This window comes from Arvicanthis niloticus, chromosome 1 (assembly GCF_011762505.2).
Source record: "Arvicanthis niloticus isolate mArvNil1 chromosome 1, mArvNil1.pat.X, whole genome shotgun sequence".
Lineage (NCBI taxonomy): Eukaryota > Metazoa > Chordata > Mammalia > Rodentia > Muridae > Arvicanthis > Arvicanthis niloticus.
The window spans coordinates 36,790,296-36,813,681 of record NC_047658.1 but is presented as its reverse complement, the minus strand read 5'-3'; the positions used below and the strand labels follow the sequence as shown (position 1 = coordinate 36,813,681).

General features: G+C 42.1%; 1 protein-coding gene across 2 annotated transcripts in view; it reads right to left on the bottom strand.

Moving 5' to 3' along the window:
* Trpm1 (transient receptor potential cation channel subfamily M member 1) overlaps positions 1-23,386 on the bottom strand; it is a 119,322-nt gene that overhangs the window by 7,268 nt on the left and 88,668 nt on the right. The window contains exons 22-26 of one of the 2 annotated variants that reach the window (XM_034501973.2): positions 21,365-21,557; positions 20,106-20,126; positions 18,782-18,926; positions 17,233-17,435; positions 16,507-16,639 (exon numbers count right to left, since the gene is read on the bottom strand). In XM_034501973.2, the coding sequence (XP_034357864.1) occupies positions 16,507-16,639; positions 17,233-17,435; positions 18,782-18,926; positions 20,106-20,126; positions 21,365-21,557 (695 nt within the window). The remainder of the gene's footprint in view (positions 1-16,506; positions 16,640-17,232; positions 17,436-18,781; positions 18,927-20,105; positions 20,127-21,364; positions 21,558-23,386) is intronic. The other variant, XM_034501975.2, reaches the window with a different exon arrangement.

Here is a 23,386-nt window from a genome sequence, read left to right as displayed (position 1 = left end):
GAAACTGCTAAATCCTTCAAATTGTCTATAGATAACTTCTTATGCCTAATGTAGTATAAATACTATGTAAAAATTTCCCCCTTTATATTGTTTAGGAAATATTGACAAGGGAAAAGTCTGCACATGTTCAGAACAGAGGGAATTTTTAAAACAGCTCAAGATTTATTACATTTATTTATTTTTTATTTGACACGTGTGTGTGTGTGTGTGTGTGTGTGTGTGTGTACCATTGAGTGCCTGTGCCATGGGGTAGGGTAGGGCGTATGTTCCACAGTGCACGTGTGGAAGTCAAAGGACAACTTGCAGAACTGGTTCTTCTTCTACTATGTGGGGACCAGATATGAGACTCAGATGGCTGAGCCTGGTGGCAAGTACCTTTACTGACAGAGCAACTGTGCTTGCCTTTAAAATATGTGTTTCAGTCTGAGGTTGTTGCATCCATAGATGCAGAACCCAAAGATTTGGAAGGCTAAGAGTACTAGCAGTTTCTCTTGATAGTTTTAACTATGACTACCAAAAATAAATGGGTCATAACAAAACAAATGAATAAATTTTTTACTCAAGTTCAAGGGACATAAATGCATATTATCATCTGGTTTACTTGAAGACAATGTATCAGTAAATTATACACATGAAAGATCATTATTTATATTTAATATTTTCTTAGTAAGGCTATACAAGAAAAAAAACTATGGCAAATTATAAATATCTGGTGTTAGATAATTTAAAAAATCTCCTAGACCAACAAGTAACAGCTTATGAAACTAATTTTTCTTGGATTGAAACCTGATAGAATAAGCCTTGTTTTCTATTTTACTGTGTCCATGTGGATAGGCTCATAACATACGTCTCTGGGAGGCAGTGAGGTATACGCAGGATTTTGGACTGCCTTCTAAAAGTTGAATTTATTCCAGGGATGGGTTGAGAGTCCTGGCTCCAGGGTGCTGCAGTGGCTTGTCCAGGCAGGTTCCTCCCTATATAGTGGCAAATACCTTGATGTGATGCCACCGTGCTTTGATTTCTGTCCCAAGTTTCTTAAGAGAAACTGTGTGGTTTCTATAATAACTTGGCTTGCAGCACAGTCTGTTTCCCGAAGGTCTTTGGTGTCAATGCTACACACTATCGTAAACTCCTCTGCGTCCTGCTGACTTTCCAAACACCCACGCTGTGAGAGTCTGCTCTTCCTCTTTCTTCTTTCTTTTATTTATTTTTTATCATCTGGGTGGTGCATGGTTCTCTCCTTGTACCACCTCTGCCCACACTGGACATCCAGTGTGCCACACATAGCCTGCCATTGTGCTAGCAGCCCTTGCCTGGCATTTGCCTAGTGTTGTATTGGCCAGTGCTGGTCTTCTACTGTCCACATTGACAGCTGCAGTCTGCTGTGTAGCAGAGTCCTAGCTTCTATTCTTAACTCTTTTCTTGGAGAGAGAGCTATTTATGTGCCCCTTGATTAGACACATCATTTGATCAAGAGGATCTGGCTTCCTGGAAGCTTGCATTAAGCAGAACCTAATTCAGTGTGGATGAGAAGATGTGGCAGCCTTATGGTAAAGCCTTTCTCTGCCAGCCAGCCCTGCTCTGTGGATTCTCTCTGCTCTTGCCCTTCAGGGATGTGCAGATGAATCCCACTGAAAACTTTCCATTACTTCTGAAGGATACCTGGAATTCACTGTTAAATATGCTCTTTGATCTCCTCAGTCTATGTCAAACCACAATGCCTCTGTGACAGTCAAATGTGAAATCCTTCGACAAACATCACGGTAAGAGATAGTGCAGCTGTGCACACAGTTAAATAGAAATAAACTGGAAAAAGTATAGATTGGCATCTTTCCTCTGACATCGTCTATACTTGTCGGCCCCTCCATATTAGCTAATTAGGAGTACAGCTTGACAGCTACTCACACATGAAGAAAGGACCCTCGGAGTCATGGTTTCTTTGTTCCCCTTTGCTGATTACACCCCTAACCCTTCGTCCCACCACCTGGAATCTGGTCCAACATCTAGAGGGACCCCTTTTGGCCTCTCACATCTCCCTTCTCCAAGGCTACTCTTTCCTGAAGCTGAGGAAGAGATACTTTGTCAATCAACAGAGCTCAGGAGAAGCTGCGAGGTGCTAAGTTAGACCCCACAAACTGCTGCCACTCAGAGAAAGCAAAGTTTTAGTCACTCTGCCAGATGAAAGGAGATTGACCTGAGGTGGGGTTCTTTTTGATTGTCTTTTGCCTTTTCACTCCATGCTGAGATTTTATAGTCTATATGCAGAAAGAAGGGGAAATGGGTGGAGTTCATTGACTTTTTAAGATAATTAATGAAAGTAACAAATTATGAATGTCTTGGTTCCTTTTCTGTTGCTGTGATAAAATATCATGACCAAGGAAATTTCTTATGAAAGAAATTGTGTCATTTGCCTTTTAGTTTTAGAAGGTTATAGACCATGATGACAAGAGCCAAAGAACAGCTGAGAGATCATCTCTTGATACAAAGCTGAGAGAGATAGAGAGAGAGAGAGAGAGAGAGAGAGAGAGAGAGAGAGAGAGAGAGAGAGAGAGAGAGAACACTCACTGGGAATGACATGGGCTTTTGAAACCTCACAGTGCACCCCCAGTGACACACCTCCTCCAACAAGGCCACACCTCCTTATCCTTACTAAACACTTCCACCAGCTAGGGACCAAGTATTCAAATAAATGAGTCTATAGGGGCTATTCTCACTCAAAGCACACACTTCATTCCCTCAGCCCATAGGCTTATGGATATACATAATGTAAAATAAATTTATTTCAACTTTTAAAGTCTTCATATTCTTTCACAATCTCAACACAGTTTCAAAATCCAAAGTCTCTTCTAAGACTGAAGACGATCTGTTAATTGTAGCTCTGAAGTGGAAACTTGAGAGTTCTTTGGAAAGTTGGTTGGATAGTGTTTTGCTGGGGCAATCAGGTGAAGGATCATTTAGCTGAAGTGGACACAGATAAAAGGCTAAGGCAGATTTGTGAAGGAATGTTTAGCGGAAACAGACACAAGTGAAAGGATGCTCTGCTAAAGCAAGCACAGGAAAGGACATGTGATGAAGGATTTTTTGCTACTGACGCACATGTATTGGTCTGCCTTGCTTTGCATAGCTGAGCTGCATTTCAGGACCCCATACAGAGAATGCACCAAAAAACTTCTTCTGGTGGTGTGCTACAGTTTCTTGCTCCTTCCACAGACTCCTGATTGGCAGAGTGCTGTCGGATGAGACAGGTGCACATGCTGAGGCAAAACAGGGGCTGAGGCAAGACCCGCGGAGGACACGTGATATTTGAAGAGTGTAAATAGGACTAGACAAACAGTGACGGAGGCTGAGCTGGGCTTGCTTATACAGCTAGCTGTGCAATGCTTGTGGGTCTTATGTCTTCACTGATCTTCCTTCACTTTGCTGACAGAGGCACGGCCAAGAACTTCTCCTGGTGTTTCTCCTGGTCTCTCCTGCTGAGGCCTGGGTGTCTCTCCCAGGTCATGTCACCACTGTTGCTAACCCAACTCTACCAAACTGGACTGCTGATGTATCTGTGAAGTGTTTATGCATGGAACAAGCTGCTGCTGCTAACCTGTAAACTGAACTGCCAATTTCCAGACAATGTAGACGGGAATTGCTCCAAAGAACTTTTCTAAACAGGTCCACTTCTCCCATATCCTTTCTTTCCCACTACCTCTGGTTGGTACTTGGCTAAAAGTAAGGTTAAAGCATTTAAGAACCATCATTAAAAATAAGGTTTAAAGGAGAAGAAGGAGAGGAGAAGCTAGGTGATGAAAGAGAGAAAGAGGGGAGAGACAGGGAGGCAGATGTTCATGTATCTCCACCAGTCAAAGATAGTTGATATATCTAGGTTGGGTAGTGGGTTACACCTCTGACTGAGCAATATCAAATATATAAAGCCTTTGATTAACATTTTTAAAAAAATGTATAAGTGCAAAAAGGAAAAGGGGGCATGGGATAGGGGTTTTCTAAGGGGGGAATGAGGAAAGGGGATGGCATCTGAAGTGTAAATAAAATATCCAATAAAAATGGAAAAAAATAAGGTTTAAAAAAATTAAAGTTACCTAGCCCCCTGTAAAATCAAAAAGGAAATTATACACGGCCAACATGAAATGGCTCAGATATACATTACCATTCCAAAAGGGGGAGTGGGGGAATTAATGCGGAAATACTGGACCAAAGCAAGACCAAAATCCAAGAAGGCAAACTTCAACTCCTGTTGCTCCATGTCTGATGTAGCAAGCTGTCTGATGTCAAAGAGCTTAGATGTTCCCCACCCTTCCAGCTTTGTGTCTATAACATACTTCTCTCTCTTGGGCTGGTTCCACTTTCTGTTTGCAGCTTTCCTTGACAGGCCTTCCATGGCCCTAACTTCTTCAACATCCTGGTGTTTCTAACATGATCCAGGCTTTACTTTCGCAATGCCCTACAATGGCCTCTTGGGACCTCCATACAGACTCCCCTGAGTCAGGGATCACCTTAACTCCAGAGAGAAGTTCCACAACCTCTTGATGTGTCCTCCATAATTCTAAAGCTGGAACCATATGGACAGCACTTTCAAGTTTGACTACCAACTTGGGGTGAATCCAGGCATCCCTGAATAATATTTGCAGCAGCTTTGCTTTGTTATTGCTTTTTAGGAACAGAAAATTCTTTAAGCCATTTCTTTTCACGAGTTGGAAGCTTAGCTGTGTGGGGTCTTACCCTGAGGGCACCCCTTTCTTTATTCCATTTCTGATCATACCTCTTTTTAATTTCCTCATTCCTTTTAGCACAAGCCTTAGCTGCAACATTAAATCTATTGGTGCTCCTCCTCCCTCCTCCTCCTCCTCTCCTCTGTTTACTGTACATTTTGTATTTCTTTTTGTCCCACTTGTCATTTTTCAGAACAGATTTGCATACAAGTGACTAGTACCAAGTCTACACAGAGAAACTCTATCTTGAGAAACAAAAACAAACAAAATGCAACACAAAAAAAAAAAAAACAAAAAAAATGATTACTAATAACAGTATGACAGTTGATATTAATCTTGAATTTCTTCTGCCAAGGAAATTAATCAGTTTAGCCTCAGGTGAATTCTTAGGACAAGGGCAGAAAGAAGCCACATTCGTTGCCGAAATATCACAAGAATGGTCTCTAGTCCCCTTGCTGACACTGGTCTCCTGAAATCTCCTAAACTGGGCCTCCACAGTCTGCAAGCTCTCTACACTACTGTCTTCCATGTTCCCACAAGGGAGGCCCATGATGCTGTGCTTTTATAGCCCAAAGTCTTCCACATTCCCCACAAAACCAGCATGGTCAGGTCTAGCACAGCAATCGTCCACTCTCTGGTTCCAATTTCTCTCTTAGTTAATTTTCTAAATGATAAAACACTATGACCAAAGCAATTTCTAAAATATTTAATTTGGTTTCTGTTTTTCCGAGTTTAATCCAAGATGGTGGAACAAAGGAACACCTGAGAGCTTACATCACAGCCACAAAGCAGAGAGAGGAAGAGTGCACACTAGGAATCTCAGGAGTTTGTGTGTGTGTGTGTGTGTGTGTGTGTGTGTGTGTGTGTGTGTGTGTGAAATCTCAAAGCCCAACCCCAGTACTACACCTCCTCAGTAATACACAAGGGCACATTTCATAATCCTTCATAAGTAGTTACACCAACTGGGGACCACATCTTTAAATAATGAGTCTACTCTCATTCCCATTAAATAATGGGAGCCACTCTCATTCCAAGCACTACAATGAACTAATCTTCTTTTCTAGTCATGCTTTGAGACTATGTAACAATCTTGGCATCTGCACAGAGTGGTTCCACATGGCAATGACAGGCTACCTAGTGTTTACTTGATGTCTTTCAATGTGTTTAATTGCTAACATGAAGAATCTCTATTTTTTATGACAGAGGCTCATAGTGAAGTGATTAGTTGGCAAATGCATAGATAACCATGTTATTTACAAATAAAAATAGTTCTATTTCTTCTTAAAAAAAAAAAAAACAAACAAGCAAGATACTTCTCTTTATGGTCTGATCACAGTAGCCATGACTCCCAATATATCACTGAGTGGCCATGGTGAGGCAGCTGGCCTTCTGTGTTCCCATTTTTGGAAGCAAGCAATTGGATTTTCACCATGTAGCTACAGGTGTTTGGAAATTCCATTTGTCAGAAGGAGAAAAGTTTCTAATTTCCTTAGAGAATTTCAGGTTTTTTAAATATTAAATTATTTTTAATCTTTAAATTGTGTGTGTGTGTGTGTGTGTGTGTGTGTGCATGCATGCTAGTGTACACCCATGTGTGAATGTGCTAAGGCCAGAGGTTGATGCTGTGTGTCTTCCTCTATTTCTCTCTACTTTAGTTTTTTAATATTTATTATTATTTAAAACTATATGTATGGGTGTTTATCAGTGTGGTGCATGTGGTAGCCAGAGGCATTAGATTTCCTGGAGTTGAGGATACAGGCAGTCATGAGCCATCCAGCGTGGGTGTGGAAAATCAAATTTGGGTCCTCTTTCATAGAAATATATACTCTTAATGGCTGAATCATGTTTTCAGCTCCTCTACATTATTTTAATTGTATTTTTTATATACATCCTATTGAACCTGGAACTCATTGTTTCAGCTAGACTGGCTGGCCATGATCCAGGATCTGCCTGTCTCTGTGCTCCCGGAACCTCAGCACTGGGGTTTAGGCACACACCATATCACTGGGCTTTTATGTAGCTTCTAGATATCTCAAGCCTTCACCAAGTGTGTGCACCAAGTGGTCTTACACAGAGTCTTCTTCCTAGCCTGATTTCTTTAATTTTTTTTTGTCATGATTGAATTATGTCAAGTATTCCAATTGCTATAATCATGAGCCATTTTCCCTCTGACTTGTTAGTATGGTCACTTATAATGTTTGCAATTTTTCACCTAGCTTTTTATTCCTGAATAACCCGCTGTTTTGTTTCATATTAAATTCATATGGTCCATTATTGTATCTCAGTTTCATAAACAAAAGACACTAGCTGCTAGGATTAGCCTTCTTGTCTGTAATGTGTTCCTTGTGGGGTTTTGTTTGTCTTTTTTTTTTGTTGTTGTTGTTCTTGTTATTTTGAGACAGGGTCTTGTACTGTAGATCAGAAAGCCCTGTAGCTCTCAACCCTCTTACTCAGTCTCTTAAATGCCACCACATCTGGCTACCTCCAAAATTTTCTTTTTCTCCAATCCAAAAGATAATACAGATATACAATTATGGTGCTCTCTGCTTAAGGGACCCTTTCCACAGTGTGGCAAGTACAGTGTCAGTACTCAGCAGGTCCAACCTCCTCCAATAATGATTCCTGCTCCATCCTTACAGTCAGACCTCTCCAGAGTCCCCCATCCTTCCTTTCCGGCTTGTCCTGTTCTTCATATCCAATTTGTTGAGAAGCAAAGTTGCTTCTTCACAAACATACCACCATCATCAAAATGGACAATAATTCCCTGAGAACTTAAAGACTCCAAACACCCATGTCTCTGATCCCAGCTTTAAAAAGAAACTATCCTTAGAATAGCAGTAGCTCCGGGGTGTGCTGAAGAACCAGATGAGTGACAGCTGTGTTTGTGATACCCAGAGCCTCAGAGACTGCATGGAAAAGCAAACATTACCTCCAGATGTTGGTTAGGTAGGCTGGCTTGACTGGGCTGCTTCTTGAATAGCTTTTATGTTTTCCAAATATGTATTTTATAAAATGTGCCAGAACTCCATTCACATACTTCTAATCATTTGATCAAGCCACACAGAACCGTTTTGCCAGGCAGACTGGGACTCGATGCTCAAGGGCAAACCTCCTTGATTGGCAAGCAGGCCTTTTGTGATGCAGCTTGCCTTTGAATGACCCTGACATTGATTCCTTACCAGTTCTCCTCACACTTTCTTCAGACTGAGCTCCTGGTTTCTGTTAACTACTACTACATTTGGACTCACTAGGGGATCACAAGAAGCAGCTCTGGGTTCTGCGTCATACACCACAGTGACGCACAGTCACTGTGCACACAGCACAGGTCACTTCAGAACAGTTCTGCAAAGGGTTCGCTTTCCTAGCTGCCAAACACAGAATTTTTCAACCGGCAGGGCAGCAGAAAATCCCCGAGGGCTAGCCTTCTCCTTGTTTTATATGAAAGGAAATTACACACAAATGAAATCTACATGTTTTCAGGGCCCACAGGCACCATTCCCTTGTCTTTGAGGAGAATTGTTTAACTCTGTTTAATTTCCAGCATCACTTGTTTCTCCTTTCCTCTTTCTAAAGACATCAAGGAGGCCAGAAACTATTGCTTAGTTGGTTTAGACTTTAATTAATGATTGTAATGTCCTGTACCCCTTCAGATTTCTCTGTCACATTCAGAGGTTAGTATAGACTGACTTTGGGTTTCTCTGTTAAAGGGGTGTACCCTAAATGGCAATGTCATTCCCAGGGTTTCAGATTAACAGGTGACATTGACATACAAAACACACTCTTTTTGTTTGGTTGGTTTGGTTTTTCTTTTATAAAGGAGAAAAATCTCAAAGGTACTTCTGACTAACCCAATACCAACTCTGGGAATTCTGTTAGAGCTGGGGTTGGAGGACACACCCTCCCTCAACTTCCCTTTATCATGCACCTGCCACCAAGAGTCCCCTATGAGACAACAATAGAAGTGAGCATAGCACAGTGGTGTTGGGAGACTAACTTGAAACTCTTTATGTTCAGGTTCCCTGGGAACTGCAGATGCTGTGCCCGTGTCAAAGACTATGACTGTGTGGAATTAGGTATCATCGTCAGCCTCCTTCACATCTCCACAGCTCTCTACACTGATGACTAAATAGGTATTTTGTTTTTAGTGTAATATCTATGAACCTTGAACTTGAAGGAAACCTCATAGTAGATTTAGCAATATAGAATTTCTGGACAGTATGTGAGACTTTTGTTGTAATTTCTATGGGATTATCTGTACACGGTACAGATCTGTTGGGTTTTACATGGGCTCTCATCTGTTAACGTAAGTTTTGCCTTTGTCTTTGAATGATGAAACTATGTGTGTCTTTTTAAAGGACAGGACCTCGGCATGTGGAGCTCTTCCCTGAGCCAGTTATTCAAATGCGTTTTGGGGGAGGGCAGCCACTTTTTCCCGGTGGAACAATCACAGTTTACCTGCAAGGCACCTCCTAAATTACACAGAACATTTCTGTAATGACAGAGTAAAATATTCACATCAAAACACGATCTTGTCGCGGAGTTAGGTCCAGTTCGTTCTTGTAGAAACCCATGTTTCAAGATCTGGCTGGATTCTACACTTGAGTTCTAAGACTGCTTCTACTCTATAATTTTATTCCAGCTCCATAGATCAAAAAGTTGTCTAATCCACTCTAAATTTTACATCTGGTTGTTTTAATTTCCAGTTACTTCCTTTCATAGGGCTGTCTCTAAGGTTAGTAATTACAGGCAGAACACCCAGGGGAGCACCTTGTCCTGACTTGTGGAGATTTTATACATGAAAGGCTGAATGAAGAGTAATAGTGATGGAATATAACTCAAGCCTGAAATCTCTCATCTTTCTTATTCTGTGTTCATGACACACTGAGCAGTTGCTAAAGGAGCATTGGGCTCTCTGGGATGCTAGCTGTGTTCCTCGCTTATATACTACCACTGCCTGTTCCTGAGATCTCAGAGTTCCTAGAATTCTAGGCATCTGAATTGCTAGCTCTCCTGGCACTTTCTGTGTGGGCCAGACCCTGTGGTCTGCTGCTGAGTGGAGCCAATTTGCATCCTGGCTTCTCCCATTTACATTCCTAGTGCCTCACCCTTCATCTATCAGAACCAGGGCTGCAAACCCTGGCAAAGGTAGATAGTGTCAGAAGGTAAGCAAGTGTGTTTATGCTGCCAGTGGTGACATTATCACTGTGACAGTATCCCTGCTGTTGGTTCTGGGGAGCAGAGGCCCTCTTCCTCCTCCAAGGGCTATGCATCTCCATGTTTGGGCTATAGGGTGTGTGCTGGCTAGTCTTATGTCAATTTGACACAGAGTTATCTGAAAGGAGGGAACCTCAGTGGAGAAAATGCCCCATGAGATTCAGATGTAGGGCATTTTCTACATTAGTGATTGATGGGGGAAGGCCCAGACTATTGTGGATGATACCATTCCTGGGCAGGTGGTCCTGTGCTCTATAAGAAAGCAGACTGAGCAAGTGATGGGGAACAAGCCAGTAAGCAGCATCCCTCCATGGCCTCTGCATCAGCTCCTGCCTCCAGGTTCCAGCTCTATTTTACTTCCTGTTGGGACTTCCTTCATGATGAACAGCTATATAGCCAAATAACCCCTTTCCTCCTTAACTTGCTTTGGTCATGATGTCACATATCACAGCAATCAAAACCCAAACTGTGACAGAATGTCACTGATGAAGTCCACCAGAGCTACACTGACATGGCCCAGTACAGTGCCATGCTGTCTTGTTATGGCTACATCTTAATTACTCTGCCAAACAATCCCATGGCTACAACCATTTTGTGTATAATTTTTTCCTGAAACTAAACATGTGCCACTAGAATCACCCCTACTGGACTCACGGCCACTGTAGCACTCATGTGGGTGGCTGTGCTTGGCCCTGATTCTTGATTTTTTTTTCCTCCTATGTTCCCAGTCTTCTCATTAATGTAATTCTCCTGCCTTTCTTCTGGCCTTTATTTCTTCTGCAAGAGGAATGGCTTTCTGGTTGGGGGTTGGAATCCAGGTCAGCTGCACACTTTTCCTTCATTCTTTGTGTGTCACATGTCTACAAGGAAAGTGGTTTTCTATTGTCTTGTCCTGCAAAAGCTTGGTGGGGCTGCTGACGGTGCCTGTGAGCAGGTGCTGTAGGCAGTGACTACTGCCTGTGACTGAGCTGGCATGCCTAATCCTGGGAGTATATTTGGCAAGCACTAAGCCACATCATCTAGTACAACTCTATTGCTAATGAAGTTGATATTTTTATCTGTTTACCTAATGTCTGTGTCTCTCTCTCTGAATTGGCTCTGTGCTGGTTAGTTTTATGTCAACTTAACAGAAGCTATAATCACTTTGGAAGAGGAACTCTCAACTAAGAAAATGCCTCAGATGATTTAAAAGGTTTGCTTGAAGGAAGTCTTGTAGTGTATTTTCTTTATTGATGATGAATGTGGGTGGATCCAGTTCACTGGGAGCTGTACCAGCTCTAAGTAAGCAGTCATGGATGGTATGAGAGAGCTGGGTGAGCAAGCCAGTAAGCAGCATTCCTCAGTGGCTTCTGTTTGAGTTCCTGCTTCCAGATTCCTGCCTTGAGTTCCTGCATTGGCTTTGGGTTTCATTAAGGGATCATGACCCAAGACATGTAAGCCAAATGGCTCTTCCCAACTGCTTTTGGTCATGGTATTTTATCACAGCAATAGAAACTGTAACTAAAACAGGCTCTCAAGGACAGACGAGAAGTAAGAATGTCATTCAATGAGCCCGCAAAGCTCTGGGATTTAATCCGTTCCCTTTTCTGTTCAAACAGCCTTGATTCCCATTAATTGTCATGATGAAAGCAATCAGCCATGATCTGTCCTAAATGTCTTCTCACCACTGTGTGTTTTGTCTTTTTATGCTCTTTATATCTTTCTAAGAGTAACCTCTCAGTTCTTTGTCTAGTTACCATCCAGTCTCCTTCTCGTTGAGGTCTCTACTACCAGTGCCTTCTCTTCCTAGTCACATGACAAGTGGATGTCAAATAACATCTCAAAGCCATGGATTGTTGATTTCCTGTCAAGCCTACCAGACACCCAAGACTTAACCCAGATCCATGAATTTGATGAAGAATCTATGATTCATCCAACTGACAAGAATCTATGGATGTAAGTTTGAGTAGCTCTCTAGGTATAGGATCAATTACATTCAAAATTTGTAACTTGTAAACTCTAGGCCCCATGTTTGGAGATAAACATAATAAAACTTATGTAAGAGCTCCACTTGAAGGCTGAGGCAGGAAGCTATTGAATTTGAGATCAGAGTGAGCTACATAGCAAGACAAACAAAACAAAGCAATATAAATGGAACAAAAAATTTTAAGGGCAAAGGAAAAAGAAATATATGACATATTCTAAAACTGAGACTAATATATTTACTGTAATTAAACATGACTTTTGGTGCTAGACTTCCTTGAAGCCATGTGGAAAGGGTAAACACTGTTGATAACATAATTTTTGATTTTTGAAAAACAGAAGTTAAATCTCTGATAAAGTTTTTTTTCTAGAAAATACTCTTTCCAACCCAGCTGGCCCTGTGAACCCATTGCAGAGAAGCAGGACATGAAGAGACCCATGTGTTCAATACTAAGCTTGCAGAAGACTTGGGGAGATGTTGAGACAGCAATTGCCAACCACACTCACTGCCAACTCCTCATCAGGTAGGAAGTGATGGTCTCATTTTCAATTCAACTAGATTTGAATCAACTAGGAGGTACAGCTTTGTGTGTATATGAGGGTATTTGTAGAGAGGGTTAACTGAGCCAGGAAGACCTACCTTCAAAATGGGTGGCATTGTCTATGAGCTGGGGTCTCAGACTGAGTAATGGGAAAAAGGAAATGAGCTTTCTAGTTGAATTGAAAATGAGACCATCACTTCCTACCTGATGACCAGTTGGCAATGAGTATGGCTGGCAACTGCTGTTTCAACATTCTCACTGAGGATGCAAGGAGATGGGCAGCTTCATGCTCCTGCCTCCATGCCCTCTCACCACAGTGAGCATCCCATTATCAGCCTAAACAAACCTTTCTTTTTGTAAGTTATTTTTATCAGGGATTTTTATCACAGCAGCAGGGAACTTAACTAATGCACATGAGGATGCAATGTTTAAGTTGACAAGTTCTGACTTGGTCCTGCTGGTGGACATTGGTCCCCAAGTCTTGGTTGTTTGCTGTTGCTGTTTGTGGAAAGAGACAATGCTTGCTAACAATGCTTGATAACATTGTTTTCGTGTTGCCGATACTGAGCATTTCTTTTCCCCTACCTCCTCCCCATCTTTCCTTCCCCTCCCCCTTCATTTCCTCCTCCCTATCTTTCCTTCCTGTCTACTCTCCATTTTCCTCCTCACTTCCTCCTCTTTCTCCCATTTCTCTTCCTATTCTTTTTATTTTGATACATATTTCAGGCTGCTTTGGAAATCACTACAAACCTCAGAATGACTTTGATCCTTCTGCTTTAGTTCCCAAGGGCTGGGATTACAGGAATGTGCCACTGTGCCCAGCTGATACCAAATGTTCTGGGAACTGTGCATCATATGGTCCTTTGCTTTTCCCTTTTTAAATATAACATTCAAGTCTTCAGGAATCCCAAACCTTAACTCAGATACACAAGTCTGATAGACAACCTCTTAACAGGGCTGGGAAGAGTCAGAACCTGGTATTAAAGGTTTGGACCATTTGATAGCTCCTTTACTACAGGACTAACTGCATCTAAATGCATACTTCCTGAGCTAGATTATGTCCTGTATACTTTGAAGTACCAGAAGACATAAGATGAGTAAAGAGAAGACCCTATAACTAGATTCATGCACAAGTCTGTGAAAATTAAAAACAAACAAACAAGCAAAGCCCAAGCCTCTAGTATAGGAAGTTCTGGGGGATCAGTTTGCCTAGTCAAAACCATACAAATTTGAGCCAGGAGGGAGCAAAGTTGAGTCCCATCACTTGCCTCAAAGGAACTGATTGTCAATGGATTAGAGATTTGTAGTCAAGTCAGAAGACATAAATATTCATTCATTCATTCATTCATTCACTCACAAAACTCTGCTCATACTTTGTAGAATTATCTTGGTGGGCAAATCTAGACGTGCTGACTGCATCTTAGGGTTCAATGACCTTGACGCAGGGAACTGTGTTTGGTGGTCAGGAAACTTTTTCATATGACATTGGCATTTGAGCAGAGAGTCAAAGGATGAGTAGGGAAGGTGGATGTAGGTAAACTGAACTGATAGAGGGATTGGCGTGGGCAGAGCCCCTGTGACAGAAAGAAAAAGGTTCTTTGAGGAAGCCAAAGAAGCGTAAGGTAAGGAATGTGAAATCATGGTGACATTCAGTTTTTGCCTTGTCAAAGCAGCTTAATGATGGTGCCACTTAAGGAACCTGGAGCCCCAGAGACTTTTATATTTGGGAGACCTGTGAGAGACAGCATGCAAGCTGGTGGTGCTTTGGGTCGAACCCTCTCCTTCAATTCAGGGCTATGTTATCTAACATTGAGTCATACTGTAAATTGCTTTCTGAGGGACTAAACGTTGGGTGTTACAAAATATTGACATTTGATAACAAAAATAAGTGTTAGAACTTAATGTTCATTTCCCAGTATTAGGAGGAAGCCGTGAGTTGAGTTCCCATGCTGACATGCTCAGCAGACCCTGTGTAGAGGAACTTGCCTAGTGTGCAAAGCCCTGTGTGAGCACATTGGGGGAAAGCACCGAGAGTCCCTGGTTTGTGTTGCAAAAATACTTGGGCAACCGAGGCATGAGAGAAAGTCTGATGCTTGCCTCACAGACCAGACCTGAGCCCACACCTGATGGCTGATGCAGATATCATCAAGAGAAGGAGCAGTCGGTCATTAAATGGCAAATATGGTGCAGAAATGAATTGGCTGAGGAAATTAAAAGGGTGGAAGAATTAGCAGAAATTTCCAAATACATGAGTGTCTGTTTTGAAAGTAACCACAAGTACCCCAAGTTAGGTACAGACAAGGAGTATCCTTTCCCTTCCTCCCCATCACTGCTCCTCGGGTGGTCTGGTTACTGGGAAGACAGCTCCTCCTCTCGCCTAGAGCATTCACCTGTGACTCAGCCTTGGCAAAGAGCAGCAAAAGGAAGTCCAGAAGCAGGAATGTGTTCCCTTCTCTTGTGGGGGCCTCAGCCAAGAAAACAGGAAGTAGTGTGTTTGTATTGCCCTGCACTTTCTTACCTATTACGTCTGTACAGAGCCCCAAGAGAAAAATGCAATTTGGTAGTGCACTGATAACTACATTCATGAATCATTAATCCAAGAATGATAAAAATCCAAACAATGCTAGGGGAAGGGAGCTGGAAGAGAGTCAGAACAAAAGCAAACAGTCTCCACTGTGGGTGACTGACTACAATTACAATTACGGTAATGTCTAACTTCTAAACGAAAAATTTTCACTACATTATGAAGAAATAACTCATATGTTTTAGAAGCTTAGCAACGACTGTACAACATGAAACCATGTTTCAAGGTCTTATTTAAAATGTACTTCATTAAGGCTAAGAGTTGGTGCAGGAAACCTTTCTGTTTAGCTGTCTGGACTCAGTTGAATTACAGAGTGACAGGGACTAGGAGGGGCCAGGGACCCGATGTGAGAGGCATATCTCGTCCTGTGGGCTGGGGTAGAAACCACAGCCTCACATACTCTGGGGGCCGGGTGGGGATGTGTCTGCGAGTTCAGTAGCAGACTCAGTATTGGGCTCTTGTTCGTTAAGTTTGGCTGAGGAACCTGTTTCAAATCCTAGCATGCTTATGCTTCTCAGGATACATTGGCATCTGTATCAGAAAAACAATGCTCAAGGATATAAGGGTGGGCCAGTCCCTGCCCCCACCTTAGGCATGTCTCCTACGTCTGTTTCTACACACACTTTTAGTTAAACACTCATCAACAACATACTAGCAAGATCTGAAAAAGCTTACGTTGCTTTTTCCTAAACAATAAAGGGTCGTGACAATGCTGATTTAAAAAAAAAAAAAATACAGATAGAAAGAGTTCATTGTTCCCGCCTACCCTTTCTCTGTTGGCTACTCATTCCCAGTTTAGGGTATGGAAATAGATCAGACTGCTATACTACTAGCTTTCTGTTCTTCCTTGACCTTCCTTCATTGAGCCATTCATTGATTTGTGTGTCCATCCATCCAGTCATCCATCCATCCATCCATCCATTCATCCATCCATCCTTCCATCCATTCATGGTTAAGCAGTATCATGCTGACTTCTCTGTTTACAGAACAGCTCTTGCCCAATTCAGAAACTCATGGGAAGCACACACACCCTCCTTGCCCCAGCCTTCCCAGATCTCCATTCTGCCATTCTAGAGGTGGGAGCCTTTTTTTTTCTTCTGGTCATCACTGCAACAGCAAGGAACTATGCATACATGTAGGGTGAGGAACTCAGTTCCCAGTGGGCCACTTGGCTTGGCAAAGGCAACATCACACTAGAAGTTGGAGAATGATGGCTTCCTGTAGCTGACATAGGATTTGAGATATACATCGCACTTAAGGAAGTATGAGTTTTTTCCTTCCTATTTGAAACAAACGCTATTTTTCACTTTTATGTATAATTTGCGTCACTATTGCAGAAGTGTGGGGGGGGGGGGAGGCGAGTCTTTAAAACACAGTTTGAATAGACAGAACTCTGAGCAACTACGTGTGATCTTAGCCCAAAACCCAAGAAGTGATTTAAGATAAATATCGACACCCCTGGCAGAGTGGGGTGCAGAGCTTGGCGTACCTCTCGCTTGTGACCCGGATGCGCTCATCGCTAGATGACTGCTGCTCGTCCTCCTTTTCCCGGAAGTGCTCCTGCACGCACTGCTCCTCAAACTCATGCAGTTTTTTCAGTTCTTCGTCGCTGAGGAACAGCTCTGTATAGGGGAAGAAGTGTGGGGCACGTCAGGAACCACCCGAGAAGGATCGGTTTAGCTGTGCCATTGAGAATTTTATACTCTGACTTTTGATTAAGCTTCGATTCTACACCAGGGGTAGGTAGTTTCCTGATCATGATAACCCCTCTCTGTGCCCCACTCCCTCCAAGACTGGAGCAAAAAGGGTCAGGTTTAAAATAGAAAGACAAAGTGAATTGCAAAAAGGTTTCCCAGAAAAGCGTTTTGCACTTTGTTGTGCAAAGCAGCCAAACTTCTGTAGCGTCTTCTCTCGCCCTTTTTAGATGGAATATATTAATACATTTAAAGGGGTGTTGAAGCATATGGAAGTGTATATGGAAGAAAGACTTTTGAGAATTTCAGTCTCTGGCCTCTATGATTTGGTCTTTACCAATATCGATTACAATGTAAGTGAGCAAAGCTGGAATGCACAAAACTCAAGAAACATTCCAAGGCACTCAGCAGTTGGGTATTAGGTTTTTCACACACCTCAATATTTTGCAGAAGTTGCTATAGAAGTGTCTTTTTTTAAAAAAGAAAAATTAGCCCACAAACATGAAGAATCCCCAACGTACTCAACCCACGGTCCCGCTCCTCCTGGTCCCCTTCCCTCTTTTTTCTGCAGCGACCACTGAGCCGCATAGCGATGATATAGATGTGGCTTAAGATGATCATCGGCGGGGGCAGGACCGGCCTGTCGTGAAAAGTCATGATCAGTTGGTATCGCTGGAACTTCCACACTTGATTGGATATTGACTTGACTTCAAAGAAGGTATTGCTTTAAAAGAAAGACATTTTTACAGTTACTTTCCATTGTGCTTTCAGGGTTATCGGTTACTTGGGTTTACTTGGGTTTAAATGAAAATACATCATGAGATGGACTGGGTACAATCTCGCTGAGGCTGATTCCTCGGTCACCAGGTTGTTTGTCTTATCAGTGTGGATTATCTATGCTCAAAGACACAGCATGGCTGTTGAATTTTGTTGTACAAAATTTGTTGAATTTTGTTTTCTTGAAAACCCACCTGGGAGTCTCCTCAGGGTGCTAGTTCACATATGTAAAGGTACTTTGAAGAGTTAAAACATTCCATTCAAATCAAAGTATTTGTACTTTATGGATGAGCTGCTGATCGATGACTGAGCCTATCTGACTGAAGTGCACACGGTTGTGGATATGGGTAAGTGCGATCTTTGTCATAGTTAGCTTCCAGCAGGAGCCAGTCAGCATGTGACTGCATGGTCTGCTAGCCCTGGGGCTTTAAGAAAGCCCATTTCTGTCTAGAGACCATGGTCTCCTTTCTCAAGCTGCAGCTGGAGCTGATTCTCTACAATGCCTTGTCTTGTTACATGATACGACTTTACAATTCTAGGGAGAATTTTTCTCCATATTTTTCAGTTTAGCAGATATTTGGTTTTTCTTTTATTTATTTATTTATTTATTTATTTATTTATTTATTTATGCCTGGGTCTCATGTAGCCCAAGCTCTGTGGTTGAGGGTGAGTTTGAACACCTAGATCCACCTTACTTCCCAAATCCATCTTAGAATGTAAAAAAAAAAATATAACTTTTAATATGTATCAAGTATTGTCAATATCCTTGGAGGATATCAAATGGGCAGTTCTATTAAAAGCTGGATTTAGTAATTTAAGCCACTTTGCCACTCTGCCTGATAAGATTTGCTATTTTATATATAAGATAATCACAGCAGCTTGTGGAGTTAGCAGTTTTGTGCGTCTCTGGCAGTGAATGAAAGGCACAGTTTCTTCAAGTCTTCTCTGTCTCAGGAGACTTCTGCCTAAGAAAACATTTCCATTAGATTAAAATGTGCACTTCAGTGTTAAAATACTAGCCGAGATTAAATTTAAATGTATTTGAGGGCAGACATTTGATTTACGACTACACCCAGACTGATTAAAGTTGAAAAAAAAAAAAAAAAAAAAAAAAAAAAAAAAAAAAAAAAAAAAAAAGGACTGCAAAAACCCTATCCCTTTAACAGCTTTAGTAAACTTCTCTGAACATATATGCAGGCATCACCATAACTTTCTGGGCCTGAATTAGAGATCTGTAGAGCAACGAACATGTAGAGCCATGAGGCCTCCGTCATGCTCTGTCATGATACGTACTTGAAAACAGCTATCAGTAGGTTGACCAGCAGGATGTTGGCCACCAGGAGATAACAGGCCATGAGGGCAGGTGTGAGCCAGGCACCAGGGATGCAGGGAGGGAGCCTCTTGCCTTCCTCATCGTAGAGATTTTCGCCACAAGGAGCTGAAAAAACGGGGTTGGGGGGAAAGGGCGGTTCTTTTGTATATGTAATGGATAAAAATCTTATATGTGTTTTAAATAGCCTATTTCTTTTGGAGTGATCCATACATGACTGTGCACGCACATGTGTGTATCTATATATAGAGGCCAGGTGCTCTCCACCTTATTTTTTAAGGCAAGGTCTTTCTCTCACTGAGCCTGCGGTTTGCTGTTTTGGCTGCAGTAAAGCCAGCAAGCCCCAGGGATCTTCCTGTTAGCCATGTGCTGCTGCACTGGACTGTTTTCCATGAGTTCTAGAGAATAGAACTCAGGGCCTTGTGCTTTCGTGGCAAGCGCTTTACCCACCGAGCCATCTCCCCAGCCCTATTTAGTTTGAGATCTATCTTACTATGTAGCCCAGGCCGGTCTCAAATGTTAAATCCTCCTGCCTCAACCTCTCATGTGTTGGGATTACAGTTATGTACCCCTCACACTTGACTTAATTTGACTTCTGTATTTCATAAGCAGTAATATTCTAAGCAAAAATATCAAATAATAAGAGGAAGGTAATGGAACTTAGATTTTCACTCTGAAATAGTCAAAGTGAGTGGCTCGTATTTGCAGATATTTTCCATTTTCTTATTTATTCTCCCACCTCATTTAGGAGCTTTGTTTGTTTAGTAGTGCCACAAAAGTAAACACAGGGGCTTGCACATGCTAGACGGTCACTCTGCAACTGAGCCACACCCCACATATACACAAGTTCTCAATGACAAATCCGGCCCATTTACCATCATTGTATCTTCCTGTGTTGTCTGTTAGAAGCCTATTCTGTCTTTTAACGGTTAGCCATTAGCTGGCACTGTCTTCTTGTTATTTTCTTGGTTGCATTGTGCATTAACTCTGAAAACACTTTGGTTTGGATGTGGGGTAGGGAGTTTCTGGCACCCTCTCAGAGCAACTGTGGAGTCGTGTTTGAAATTCGTTCACTTAAGAGACCTATTTCCCAAAGAGGGGAAAATGGAATGATCCCAATGTGGAACTTATACTCTGCTCACTTTTATTTGAAGTCTAAAAAGGTATTGTCCTGAGAAAACTGAAGACATTTTAAAATAGGATAAGACTGTCAGTGATCAGCTGAGAGAAAAGGTTATTTAACGAAACACTTCACCAAGTAAACCCACCAATTCCATGTGAACTTACGGTTGATTTCCATGGCGTAGACTAGACGGTCAACGGATATGAGGAGTGTGTGTTGTGTTTCAGTTGTCCCGGGGGGGGGGGGGGGGAAGGAAAGAAAACAAGACGATGGTTGAGAGGAACGTAAAACAATTGACCAACACAAGCACTAAGAGATGCAAAGACTCAAGCCTGAGAGTTAACAAGGTGATGCTTGGAAGTGCTCTTCTTAGAATAAAGCACTTATTATTAATTCTGAGAAATGGAGTTCATGAATATTTATCTAGCCATATGCCTGTGAGCCGCAGCACAACGACTCAGGAGTTAAGCACTGGAAAGACACAATGTTGCTGGCAGACGATCCTTTTAACTTTTGAGCTGAGCAACCAAGCACTCTCTGAATTCTACCGTGAAAACCTCATCAGCACAAATGGATACCAAGGGACAGAGAAGCAGCCAGATGAGGAACTGAAAACCTGCACTTAATGATGTTACTGGAAAAAAAAAATATAGTCTTTTGTTTACCTCTTTATCATCTCTCATTAGCCAGTATAATTAAAAACATGAGCAATAAAACTATTCCAGTCTGTAGTCCAGAAACTTCTGTTTGCTTGCTTTAAATAGACACTTAATTAAATTCATTTTTAGACAATTTCTCACATGTATACAATGTGTACTGACCTCTTACATTCCCCACCTTTCTATCTCTCCTGTCAACCTCCCCACCCCACCTCCACAAACTTCTCTCTCCTGATTATGACTAGTCCTTTGTTTTGTGATCCATTTCAATTAATCAGAATGACCCACATGCCCATGACTTTGGACCAATTCTTTGGAGTCTGGTGGGCAGAGGCTACAAAACTAAAGATAATGATTTCTCCCCTTTCCCAGAGTCTATTGATAGTGATACCCAATAGATAAGAGGTCAAGGGTAGAGCCCAGTGAACCCTTCCCATTTCCTTGACTTATTAATAGTCCTTCTGGTATGGGCCCTGTACTATAACGATAGCTGTTGTGAGTTTAGTGAATGTAGTAGCTGGGGCTACATCATATGATGTCACAGCCAACAGCTCAAAGGGTGTAAGGCTCAGGACTCTAGAGAGTAGGTTTTAGAGAAAAGCAGCTAATACTCCAAAAATCTACACCTTAGTCTGTACTTATTTCCTCATAAAACCATCCAATCCTATGACAGAATGAAAAATACTTTACTTTCAAATTAATGCGTGCTCTTCCATTAATTTGGAACTGATCATCTGCCCTGGAAGCAGGGAAGAGAGTCTTACTATGAATTCTAGTCTTACGGTCTATCTGGTCTGCAAACACCTCTCCATAGATCATCCAGTAGGGCATGTAGAAGATGTTTCGGGCCAGTTTCCAAGAAGGCTTCTCCTCTGGGTGCAAGATGGCTTGCCGAGCTACGCCAAAGCTCATCAGTACAACCAACATGATGACCACAAAGTAGAGCATGTCAATCATCTGCATAGGAAGAACACAAGTCTTACAGTTGGACTCCTGGACCAGTTCACACTGGCGCATGCCATTGTGCTCTCCAAAGGTGTCACATTAGTTATGATGGAGAAAGCTTTCCCATCTTTCCTTCTCATCCACGGGCTTTTATACCCTTCATAAAGAAAGCATTTGTCTTATTCCAGAACCTTGCTGCCTTCATCTGCACAGGATCCTTCTTGCATCTCTCTTATTGCTGTTCATTACTAGGTTGGTTCTAGAATGCCTCTCACAAAAGGCTTTTGAATTATGCTTTTTAGTTTGTGTCTAGAATGCCCAACACTAAAGGCCATGTGTTAAAGGGTTAGTTTTCAGGTTGACATTATTGATCCCCAGGATGGAAATGAGACCTTTGAGAGGTGTGGCTTTTTGTAAGGTCCTTAAGGCATCAGGATGAGGGCTGGACTTTGTCACCTCCCTCTCTCTTTTCTCCTTGCCTTACTCTGTAAGCATGCTTGCCCCAACGTGTACTCTTACAAGTGGTAGTTCTTTGACACACACCCAAAGCAACAGGCTCAGCCAACCATGCCTGTCAGCTGTAATATACAGTTTCTGTCATAATTTGTATTTTATTATGGTGACAAAAGCCAAATGACACACCCATATACAGATGCTCTTCTGGTAATTATAACTGCAAACAGAGAAAGAGCTGGCCATAGTGGCATACCAACACTTGAAGACAGAGGTGGGGGAAGGGGTAGTTTGTGAATTTTAGGCCAGTTTGGTCTATATAATGATTGCCAGACCAGTCAGGGCTAGCAAAGACCCTGTCTTACAAATGATAAGGAAATAGAGAAAGGAATGACTCATATCAGAAAGCATGGGAGGTTTTAGGAACAACGGCAAGAGAAGATGCATCTTGGAAACAAAGGCATGAAGAATTGTGAGGGCACACATGAACGCTAAGGGCTCTGGATGCTAAGCTGAGATAAATTCCATTTCTTCCCTTTTATGTAGTGCTATGGATTGAACTAGGACTTCATATGTGATAGGAAGGTACTGAGCCACATTGCCGGTACTAAACTACTAATGAAAGATAGAAAAATCATAAGTTGATCCCCTGAACCCTACTTTTAAAGCAAAGACATAAAAACCTGTAAGTCAAACACTGTGTTGCCTCAGTCCCAGGAAATTAGCTGACCATTTGAACAGATGGCCCTAACTAAACAAATCTTAAGATTCATGGTGTCAGGATGCTATGGGCCCGAGATTAGCTTGGCCGGGCTTTGAACTAACAGCCCTGAGACAGTTGGTGCCAGGATGCTAAAAGTTTGAGATAAGCCTGACCCCCTTGAACTGGAGCTCATGATATATAGTGTGAAACTACTTCGAAATAGCCAATTATAAAGTGACACACCATGCATCTTAGGAATTTGAGATCAAATGTATCCATGACCTAGTGACCTGTTCTCCCTCCTTCCCCCTTCCCTAACTCCACTCTCAGCCTTCCCTCTTCCCTAACTCCACCCCCACCTGGTTTGTAGATGCCCCCTTAAAAGCTGTAAACTTCTTTTGTTCTGCTGCTGAATTCCGCTGCCCCTGCGCGGGCTTGAAGGAAAGACAGCCCTGGCTAGCCAGTAAACCTCTTGCAATTTGCATCAAGTTGTGTTTCTCGTGAGTGATTTGGGGTGCGTCTGCAGTTCTCCACGGATTGGTGAGGTCCTTTTCATTTGGGTTTTACACTATAACCCCCAATTTAAACAAAAACACTTTTCTATGTATATGGGTGCCTTGCCTACAAGTCTGTCTGCACCACATGCATGCAGTGCCAATGGAAGGTGTCAGACCACTTGTGACTG